At 39.9% G+C, this 11704-nt stretch overlaps 1 protein-coding gene across 2 annotated transcripts; it reads right to left on the bottom strand.

Moving 5' to 3' along the window:
- Positions 1 to 8577: 8577 nt before the first annotated feature.
- rpp25l (ribonuclease P/MRP 25 subunit-like) lies at positions 8578 to 11698 on the bottom strand. 2 transcript variants are annotated; one of them, XM_020513068.2, is made up of 2 exons: positions 11557 to 11698; positions 8578 to 9271 (listed from the first exon to the last, which is right to left on the bottom strand). In XM_020513068.2, exon 2 carries the CDS (start codon positions 9226 to 9228, stop codon positions 8674 to 8676), a length of 555 nt encoding a protein of 184 aa, XP_020368657.1. In that variant the 5' UTR covers positions 9229 to 9271; positions 11557 to 11698; the 3' UTR covers positions 8578 to 8673. The 2 variants fall into 2 exon arrangements, with proteins under 2 accessions (XP_020368657.1, XP_048455361.1); XM_048599404.1 differs by lacking the exon at positions 11557 to 11698 and adding an exon at positions 11383 to 11514.
- Positions 11699 to 11704: the final 6 nt, after the last annotated feature.

Raw genomic sequence — 11704 nt, 5'->3', positions numbered from 1 at the left:
ATGGTTGCTTCATCCTCCCCTCAATATGTTTCTTCTTCCTTGGGATAAATTCTGTGCCTCCTGAATTACCCCCAGAAACTCCTGCCAGTTCTGCTCTACCATCTTCCCTGCTCTGCTCCCCTTCCAATCAATTCTGGTCAGCTCTGCCCTTATGAATGAAGGTGCTTCCAAGCCAATGACAGCTGACATAGTTGCTAACTTTCCTGAACCCTGGGAGACCTGGCCAACATCACTTCCATATGTTAAATGCCCCCACAATACCGTGTTTAAACCCAAAATAGATATGTTCATCATCTTACAATAGCTCCCTGTCAAGCGACATCATGATGTTAAAAGTCTTGTCCTTCTGCAGCCACACCCCACCCAATCTCTGTCATTTTCTCTGGCCCCACAACCCCCTGAGATGTGTGCACTCATCAAATTCCTTAAGCAGAGATAGTAGGAACTGCAGATGCTGGAGAATCTGAGATAACAAGGTGTAGAGCTGGATGAACACAGCAGGCCAAGCAGCATCAGAGGAGCAGGAAGGCTGACGTTTCAGGCCTAGATTCCTTAAGCATCCCATTTTCAATCACTCCATCATTAACCATGCCTTCCCTCGGCCCTAAGCTCTGTTATTGTTTCCTACCACACTCCACCTCAACTTTATATTCTTCTTTTGGATACACTCATTAAAAATTGCCTATTTAAGTTATCTCTGGACTTTCGACCCAGTATGTGCTCATATGACTCATTATATTTTGTTTAAAATGCTTCTATGAAGTGCCTTTTATTATGTTAAAGGTGTTACATACCAAAAAAGTTGTTGTTGGTGTCAGGTTTCAGGTTTTTAACAGTGCTCCTGCCGTTGCCACCCCTCACCCACTTGTCCTGATGGAACATTAAAATTCCCCCATTGTGTGAAATACTTTCAGCTCATGGGATTCCCACAATAACCAGCGAGGCAGTTAGATACAATACTGTTCTGCCATTCTCACATTCCAATCACTTAATCTGAACTATCAACATCCTTTCTCTGCCAGCACTCCATATCCCCCCATCCCCCCACCATTGTATAAATGCTGCCCCCTCCACATTCACCAGCTCTGATGAAGAGTCATCTAGACTCGAAACATTAGCTTGCTGTCTCTCCTTGGATGTTCTCTAACCCACTGTAATTTCCTGTATTTGTTGTTTTCAGCTTGTTCATGTTGTTCAACTCCTTCTTCCCAGGGATGGTTAATTGCATGTTGCTTTTAATTCCTTTGTAACAGTTTCTCCTTGCCCTTTCATCTCAAGAAACAGTTTATTCCAGAAAGAGTTATTGCTGGTTCTTTCAATCCATTAAGTTGTTAAAGTTATGAATTTTACATTATCACGATGTGCTTCAATTATGTTGTAAACGGTGTACAACCAGCATTACAATACAAGGTGCCTGATTCAAAACACAACACAAAGCAATGCTCTGGATGCTGAACATTTTTCATTATTCTCAGCTATACTACTCAATGTAAAGAATAACCATTTTATATTATTGTTAAACTAAATAGTTTGGATGTGTCCAAAAATAAACAAATGAGCTCTTTATATTTTCTGTGTCAGATAGTGAGATAAATAAATCTTTCATGTAAATTTACTTTCCAGTAGTCACTTTCCTCTCCATCATCTCCTCCAGACTTATTCCTGTAATCATCCCTTTAGCTTTTCTGCCATAATTTCTACTTGTTGTCCATCATTTAATTTGTAAAATGCCTTAGGACATTTTATTACATGAAGGATGCTATTTATAAATCTTAAGTTGGTTTTATAAATAAGCAACATTAATTTGGAAACCTAAGCGAATAAAATGGATTCCTCTTATCAGTGCTGTAAATTTCTGAATTATAAAAGAAATGAAGATGTATTTATATAAGCAATGCATCATTAATAAAGTCTATCATGCATATGTAGCTGGTTGATTAATGTTCTGCTTTATGATACCAACAACTTGTACTTCTATAGTGTCCTTAACTTAATAAAATACTGTAAGGTGTTTCACAAAAATATTAGAAAACATTGACTCCAAGCCACATATTACATCAGGTGGCCTAAAGCTTGTTAGGTCAAGAAGGAAAGACAGGAGGATGTACAGAGCGACAGAGAGGTTTTAGGAGGGAATTTAAGATTCTTGGTATAACTGGAAGAAGTTACAGATACGGGGAAGGACAAGGTGATGAAGAAATTTGAAAAGGATGAGAAATTTAAAGACACAGTATTCCTTACATTGGTCAGTCAGCAGAGGGAAAATGTGAACAGGACTTGGGTGCAAGTTAGGACATGAGCAGCAGAGCTTAGACAACCTTAAATTCTTTTTGTTACACAAAAGGAAGAAAACAATTAGAAAGGTTTTAACATAAATATCAAAAACCAGGTTTGACACGTTCACAACTGTTCCAAAGGAAGGGTCACTGGACCCGAAACGTTAACTCTGTTTTTTCCTTCACAGATGCTGCCAGACATGCTGAGCTTTTCCAGCAACTTTGTTTTTGTTCCTGATTTACAGCATCCGCAGTTCTTTCGGATTTTGTTCACAACAGTATTCATTAGTATCAATTCCAGAGAAATATCACACCTATTCCAGCTTTCGTATCTTTACCTAACTGATGCTTTCTGGTTTCTTTTTTTTAAAACTGTAGAGACAGTTCCTTTCCAATTCCTGCTAAGAAAAAAAAACCTTTTCCCTTTTGAACTAAACTGTTTTCTTCTGAACTCAAGTCAAAACAAAAGGAATGGCTTTTTTTTCCTGTTTATTCTACTTATCATAAACTCAAAAGCATAAACATTTTCTTCAAATGGCCCAACAGGGATCTGCTAGGAACTTGACTGCAATCATACGTCTTCTTAGAGCTGATTAACTGTCCCAGAATGACTTGTTGATCTTTTAAAATACCTTCACATAACTAACTCACATCCATCTGCATTAATGTTGATATCCAAATCTAAAAATGGACAATACATGTTTTATCACAGTGAACATATCAATTTTTGTATTATATTTTTGTATGATACCACTGAGTAATATATGAATGAGATATAGGACGCAGCCAAGGATAGATTATTGGGAGACACCAGTGATAATGGTGCAGCAGCAGGAGTAGAAGAAAAACCATCATGAGTGATAAGTTTAGTTATGCTTAGAGAGATAAGATTGAACTGGGTGAGAGGAGTCCCACTCAGCTGGGCAATGGTAGAGATACATTGGAGGAGGTTGATGTGGTCAACTATGACAAAGACGTCAGAGATGTTTAAAAGGATGAAGAGTGATAGTTTATCCATTTTTCATTTACATTGGCTGCCATTTGGGATTTAGGGGAAGGCATGAACATGGAAGCAGCAACTGATTGAAATGCTGAAACCATCCAATGATGAAGTTTGTTAGTTCTTTGCAGTTTGTTGTTTGAGCTCAGGGTGGAGAAACATGGGAAAGAAGTTTATGACGATAAAGCTATTTCAAAAGGATTAAGCTGTAATGTTAAATGCTAACCGCTTCTCAGGCATTACTGATAAACAGCTGAATGAATCAAATAATTATTTATTATTAAATTGATAACAATGACTTCAAAAGTTGAAAGCAGAGGGCTTTGAAAATTTAATGACACTGAAATTTAAGATATAAAAACATTGTCAATGGTGCACAGATTATCTGATTAGACAAAGTAATTCAGTGATGTTGCAGAGTGTGGAGCTGTAGGAACACAGCAGGTCAGGCAGCATCAGAGGAGTAGCAGAGTTGACGTTTCAGGTCTAGACCCTGCATCAGGACTTGGGGGTGGGGTGAGGAAGGGAGGTGGGAAACAAATAGAGGGAAGAGGGGTGGGGCTGGGGAAAGGTAGGTGGGATAGCAATAGGTGGATGCAGGTAGGGGTAGTGGGGATTGGTCAGTGGGAAGGATGGAATAGATAGTTGGGGAAGGAGATGGACAAGTAGTGTCAGGTCAAGGAGGCGGGGATGAAGCCGGGAGTCGGGAGATTCTGAAACTGGTGAATTCTGTGTTTAGGTCATCAGGCTCCTGAGGCCAAATATGCCTCCTTGACTGTCTAAACCTCTGTGGAAGCTTAAGCTGGAGGAAATAGTGCACAGAATGGAGCGCAGAAAATGATCTACAACTCCCTGGACATTGAGACAAAAATTTCTCAGGGCTTTACAATTCTGGCAGCTTCTACGGGACTAAATATGCATTGTTCAGTGGGGCCACAAAGCCAGTGCTAAGTTGAATGGTGAAAGTTGCAGTTCACTTACATGATACTACCATTGTTTAGGTTATATCACTTCCTGTCTGCACAAGTGAATGAGTGTTCTGTGGCTACCCTCAAAGAAATGCAATTACTATCTATTACACCGAGAGTCTTGGGAAAATCAGCCCAATAGAACATAGAACATAGAACAGTACAACACAGTACAGGCCCTTTGACCCATGATATTGTGCCAACCTATTATCCTACTAAGAATCAATCTACCCTGCATATCCTACATTTCACTATCCTCCATGTGCCTATCCAAGAGTCGCTTAAATATCCCTAATGTATCTGACTTCACTACCACTGCCGGCAGTGCATTCGACATACCCACCACTCTCTGTGTGAAGAACCTACCTCTGACATCTCTCCTATACCTTCCTCCAATCACCTTAAAATTATGCCCCCTCATAATAGTCATTTCCACCCTGGGAAAAAGTCTCTGACTTTCCACTCTATCTATGCCCCACATCATCTTGTGCACCTCTATCAAGTCACCTCTCATCCTCCTTCGCTCCAATGAAAAAGGCCCTAGCTCCCTCAACCTTTCCTCATAAGGCCTGCTCTCCAGTCCAGGCAGCATCCAATAGAAAACGACATGGTTCTGTTTCTCTCCTGACTGAGGAATTTTTACTGAGCTGCTATTCTGTACATTAGTGAACTGGAAACTAAGTCCGTGTTGGTCCCTGGTTGAAGTTGCAAACTGTTAGTTGTGGCTGCCTTGAAATAGCCCTGTGCAGTAGAAGTTGAGAAGTGCAGAGACATTTTTCACCTGAATTTCAAAGGTTTGCCATATCAATTGTACATGGTAATTGTACAAAAATTGGTTAGAAATATCACCCTGCAATTATATACTGATATTCAGATTTTCTCAGAAAATTCCTGCTTGTGTGGGAAATTCCTGGTTTTTCAGATGTTGTATACCTGTTACATTCAATCAGTTCCTGTGTATTATGCATCATATTGGCTCGTGAGTCAGCTAGTTCAGTTGCCTGGAATGCTAGTTTGCAGAGCAGAGTGATACCAACAACATGGGTTTAATTCTTATACCAGGTATTACCGTGAAGGTTTCTCCTTAACAACCTCTCCCCTTGCCTGGGGTGGGGTGCCTTTTGGGTTAAACCTTTACCAGTCATCTCTGTCTAATGACAGAGTTAAGACAATGACAACTTTATCTTTACTATATGGAATAACTGATTGCAGCTCACGTGCTGCCACCTTCAGGATAATATAGTAGCTGCTGTTGAATTTTTAGTCTTTGTATTCATTGCAACATTGGAGAGTAAAGTCACCAGTCTTGCCAGACCATAGGGCTGCTGTCTCAGAGGAAGATAACTGTACCGGTTCGGCTCCCAGCATTGCCAATAAACAAATCAACTGGAGATGTGCATGTTACTGCGATATTAAGGGAGTGAGGGGATTGAATCTGACAACTTTTGATCTATTTGATAAGTGCCATCTGGAAGAAAGACATACCTAATACTGATAAAAGTCTCAAGTTATTCTAAATATTTTATGGAACACATTAGCTTTGTAACATCGTTCTTTAAATTTATGTTTAAAGAAGATTGCAATATTACACATCCTTAAAGTATTAGACAACATGGTTAGGGATGAAAATAATTTGTAAAGATAAATAATTAGAATTGACTCAAAGTAAGGCTCTTTTATAAACAAACATTTTTAAAAGTGACATATTTTCATGATTTTAGTAATCCATATAGTATAAAATATATATGATAAACTTGCAGGGTTACCAGGATTGAGCAGATAAATGAGACTGACTGCACAGGAAGCGAGATCAGACTCAATGGCCTGAATGGCCTTTTCCAGCACCATAAATGAATCTATGAACAAACAAACCTTTACTGAAAACTCAATTCTGCATTGATGATGTTAACGAATTCCAGACATTAGTAAAAAAAACAAGAGGCACAATTCATCAAAACACTTCACCCAGTCCAAGTAGCTGACAACATTTAAGCTAAAAGATACTCAAATCTTTGAAACTGCCCTTTTGTATTATTGCCATGCTATTAACAGAATTGCAATGAGCTGACATTGTCCATTCACAACCGAACCTGACAAATGTTTAAAACTTGACAACTACCAAAAATAGATGTTTGGTTTATGTTCTGCAGATGTTTTCACTTAAAATCAGCATGCCGAGATGTGTTTTGTTACAAATGGAATTGTCCTCAGCTCATGTTGCCTCCCCTAATCTTAGTTTAATTCTGTAAGGAAAGAGCAAGAGCAGTTCTATTTATAATCAAAGAACGACATTCAGCAACTCAATTGAAAACGTGAAAATATCGACTCTGATATTTGAAACATCCTTTGATGCAAACTTGTACTTATTAAAATAATTATTAAGGCACACGGCTTTAAGAACTTGATCCAAAAACACTGATAGTCTCAAAAACAGTTTCTTCATAATATCTTAAATCAAGCAGCTTGTGATAAAATAGTATTCCAATGAATGAGCTCACAATCTTGAGTGGGAAGATATTTTGAACATATTGTTTGCAAGGCTCCAGCTTTTACAAAGAAGTGCTTTGTTGTATATGAAAGTGAATACTTCTATTGTAGCTCATAGCTATTATCTTTTCCAGTTAAAAAATGGGACAATTGTTCTATCAATACTTGAAACAAAGTTTTAGCTGCGACTCATCCCATCATGTAACATTTCATAATATCAGGCTTTCAAATCTTTTGCAATCAAGGCAACTAATAAAAGTTCAGAAAAATTCAAGAATAGTGACAGCAAAACAACTTTTGTCCTGAACAAATGGCTCAAAATACAGGGCTCTTGCAATGATCTCAGCCAGGCCCCAAACCTCCCACGATGGCAGAGGCAGGGTAGGCAGCATTCAGGCTCCTCAGCCCAGGGCTCATCTGCTCCTTTCTTCTCTTTGCTTTTCTTTTTACTTTTTCTCAATTTTTTCTTTTAACTTTTTGCCTTCTTTTGATGAGCTCAGTCACAGCAGTGTAGCAGCAATAGGGTGGGACCAGTGCAGGACTCATGGTGGTGGAGTGGCAGCTGCAGTGGTGGTACGTTGGTGGGCCTGGCACAGAATTCATGGTGGGCAGCACATTGCAGGGCCCACCGAGTGCCTGAAGGAGCAGCGGAGACTCGGGGCTGTCTGAACTGCTTTGTGTTGGTGACCTCAGCATGGAAGAGAAGGTTAGCCCCAGGCCCATGGCCAGCTCTGGCTTGGTTATGGCAGTCTCAGTGTCAGGGAGGAGGAGCCAGCAGCATGGCTTAGCTCGAATGTGGCGGTTGCAGGAGCACTGGCAGCGATAATCATATTTGAGACCCCAAGCCCATTCCAAAGACCCTAGAGCCTGAAACAAGATGAACTCTATTGCTGTACTTTTGAGCATTATATTTTGTGTCTTGCTTTATTTTCTGTGTTTCAAGATGGCACCAAAGAGTGGTGACACTAACCACTTTTCACTGTATTTGTAATACACATGACAATAAATTTAATCCAATCCAACTGACAAATAGAAGGGTTAAAGTTTGCACTCTGGATTGCTATTCAGTCTTGCTGTAATGTCCACATGTTTGGCTGTCAGGGGTAGAAAAAAATCACAGTCCACTGTGAAAATCCAACTGAACAATCAAACCTTTGATTTACTGCTATAAAGCACAGAGGCAGTCTGTACATGGGCACACCACCAGCTACAAGTTCACCTGTAAGTCACACAACATTCCAACTTGGAGCTATATTCTAATTATTTGCTAAAATCATGGAACTTCCTTTATATAGAACTGTAGGGGTACCTGCACCATTTTCATTGGCAGTCCCCCCAGATGAGGATTACTCTCTTCCACTTTCAGGGTGAGTCTGTGGGTGCCTGTACAGACCGATATGGCTACCGCAGACTCTGTTACACTTGGGGCAGGTAGTGGTCACGAGAAAGGGTGGTTGGAGCATTGGTGTTGCAGCACCTCCTTTTGCTGTTTTTCACCTGGCTTCCGTTTTTTTCCCCCTCAATGGCAAGACTCAAGGTGCTTGACACCTTCCCGGATACTGCTCCTCAACTTCAGATGGTCTTGTGCCAGGGATGCCCAGGTGTCCAAGGAAATGTTGCACTTCACCAGTGCACCACAAGGATAGCCCAGAAGGTGTCTCACTACAGATTCTCAAAAGCAATTAGGGATGGTTAACTTGGATGTGATTAACCAATTAGAAAAAAAATGCTATAAGCCTACATCTAACACAAAAAAAGTGACCATTTGAGCAAAGGTATCAGAAAGAAGAATGTAACATTTTTAGAAAAGAAATGAATAAAATTGGAACAGGCAAAAAAGCAGAAGCTATTTCCAAAAATTTTAATTTGAAAAACAAATACAGCTTTATCTGTTATCAACAGCATCTGTCTAATGATTTTTGTATTCTCTCCTCCCGCCCCCTCAGCTTCTGGATTTTTTGGGCCTTTCTCCTCTTCCAGATCCATGATGTTTACCCCCTTTACCCAGTCCATCTCCACCTTGTCTTTTTTTCCTTTGAGCCTGTGCTTCCTCTTTTAAAGAATGTATCCACAAAGCATCGAAGGACCCAGGAGCTTGGTAGCCTGCCTCATTTGTAGGCAGAATGTCTTTAGACAACAGAACACAAATAGCAGGAAGGTTTCTTTTCACAGTTAAGCTATCTAAGCCCGCCTCTGAAACAATAGGTTCCCAGAGTTCCTCAACCTGTTTATAAAACAACTTGGTAATTTGATGGAGACCTTTTAATCTTCTCTTCATGATCTCCACACAGGTGATTGCTTTGCTGACAGCTTTCCCAGTGCCAGTAAAAAGGATCTCTCTGATATTGGCTGATTCCATCTTTCCAATGGCGTATCCCATGAGATTTCGGATTTTGCTACCTTCCTTCACCTTCATTTCAATAATATCTTTTGGAAGATTGGCAATTGGCTGTGGACAAGGGAGTTCTGTGATGTTTGTTTTTTGGTAATTTTCCATTTTAAGAAATGTCTTATAATTCTGAAGTGATGGAAATCAGAACCTGTAAATATAAATATATAAATATCAATTGCTTACAGCTGGAAAACTAAGAATCTAGAGTGTCTACTTTGTCTGTCATTCCAATTTATCGCAAACTTAGAAATGCACTATACGTTTGCCTTCCTGAAAGTGCTGACTCATCCAAGTCTGACAACCCGAATAGTTCTTTTAGATGACATTACACATGACAATAAGTTACTTGACAATGGAGGCACTTGGCATCCAAATATGCCCATGAGTGCTGAATTTGGGAGAACACCAAGTGTGATTTCTGCTACTTTTAAGATTGAAGACAATAAGAGTACCTATGCTATGGCAGCAACTGAGGTAAACCAGCTCAACACAGACAGCAGATTGAATTGATTCTTCACAAGCTATTGTTCAATCGCAATTGAGTGGTGCATGTATTCTTTACATTACAAAACATTTCAGAGTGAAATTCCATTTGTGGTACTACATTAGCAGCAAGCGCTTTGTGCATATTTTTAATTGCTCACATCACATCCTTCTCACCCAATCTTCATTTTAAATACTTGAATTTCATTTGAAACATTTCTATTTTCTAACATCTTTGGAGCCAATCATTTTCGTACATGCCCCAGAATCTCTGAATTTTAGATTCTATTTGATAGAAGCTGAGCATGAATTGTTCCCTTATCTTAGCTGGCCAATCTACTGCTTTAGAGGCAGGATGTCACACCATTCTCAGATGACTCTAAACTCCAGAAAAGCACAGAGCTTTTCTCAAAATATCCAATTTCACATGATGTTTACGGTCCATATTCAGATAACTAATTGCCAATGCACTGTCAAGTAATGAGCTGGAACTGCAACTTGATAGCGCATAATAGCAAATAATCCACGAGTCAAGATGGGAAGATTTTCTGCAAAAAACAAATACCATCACCAAAACTGCACTTTATGAAAGCTGGGTAATTTAATCAACAAAACAGACTGAGTGGAGAATAATTACATCAAACACGAGTAAATTATTAAATCCCATGCACTCACAATTTCATTCTCCAAGCATGGCTAACAAGGAAATTATCCAATTATTTTCATTCTAGCTAGGAATAACTAACCTTCTCTGCTACAATGGCATGTGGTCTTTTACCTTGTTGAGAGCAGTCAGAGCCTTAATTTAACATCTTATTTGAAAGATAACATTACTGACTCCCTCAGTACTTTTCAAGAGTATCACCCTAGATATTTTGTTGAATTCAGTCCTGCGGGACTGCAATACACCATCGTTCAGACTCTGAGCTTTTAGTCATGGTTGGCACTTAAAAAAAGGCAATTATAGTGGCTACCTGCAATTTAAAATAAGAATTTAAAACGTCAGATATATTCAGCAGGTCAGACAGTAACCCTGTTTCTCCAGAGACAATGCTTTCAGATAAACGGCCTCTCGTCAAAACTGTCAAAAGTTAGAGATGTCACAATTTTCAAGCAAGTTTAGAGAAGGCAAAGGTCGTGAGGAAACATGTGCACGTGTGATACTGTAGATGAAGGAGAGATTAGAGGATCAACGAAGGTGCAAGACAAATAGGAGTTGTATGGATCAGATGTAAATTTGTGTACATAAGTCACAAAGTCTCACTACAACTGTCTCAGGCCTTAGATCACACCTGGAGTTAGAAAAGATGTTTTTGCTACAGAGAGAGTGTAATGAAAAGTCACCAGAATTTTCTCAGGATGGCAGAACTTGCCAATGAACAGAGATTGAGCAAAGTGGGCCTGTACTTTCTACAGTATTGAAGAATGAATACAGATTTCATTGAAACCTACAAAATATTTAAAGCAATAGTTAAGATAGATGGCAGTGAAACCTTTCCCTTGGGTGGGGAGTCTAAAGGGGGAAAATTTGAGAATGAGGGGATTTAACAGTCTGTCCATCTGGCCTGGGAGGGCAGGATCTCTGAGCCGAATGGTCTACCCCTGTTCCTCTGCTCTTGAAATGGGATCAATGGTTATGATCTGAAACTGATATAATTGGAAGGCTGCTCCTCTCTACCTTTCTTCCTTAATACCTGAAGAAGGAGCAAGGCTTCGAAAGCTTGTGTTTTCAAATAAACCTATTGGACTATAATCTGCTGTCGTGTGACTTCTGACCTTGTTTAACACCGGCACCTCCACATCATTTCTTCCCCTTAATCATTCAGACTTCGCCATTTGACGTTATTTGCTGCTCTCTTTTTCTGTCACTGCTCCCAATGCTCTGATATTTCTAACCCATCACGCTTCTCAACAAATGTTAATTCTGTTTCTCTTTCCGAAAAGGCTGACCTGCCGAGTTTTTTTCCAGTTTCGTTACCACGGCACCGTCTATTCAACAGCTGCTCTTCCAGCTCCTGGTAGTTCCGCCGCAGCTTCCCGCCCCGAGTCCTCCCCGCACCGGGATCCCAGGCCCAGTCCCCGACTCCACCCCGCACCG

The sequence above is a fragment of the Rhincodon typus genome, chromosome 1 (genome assembly GCF_021869965.1).
Source record: "Rhincodon typus isolate 14 chromosome 1, sRhiTyp1.1, whole genome shotgun sequence".
Classification (NCBI taxonomy): Eukaryota; Metazoa; Chordata; class Chondrichthyes; order Orectolobiformes; family Rhincodontidae; genus Rhincodon; species Rhincodon typus.
Note: the sequence above shows the minus strand (reverse complement) of the source record. Positions and strands in the feature narration are given on the sequence as shown.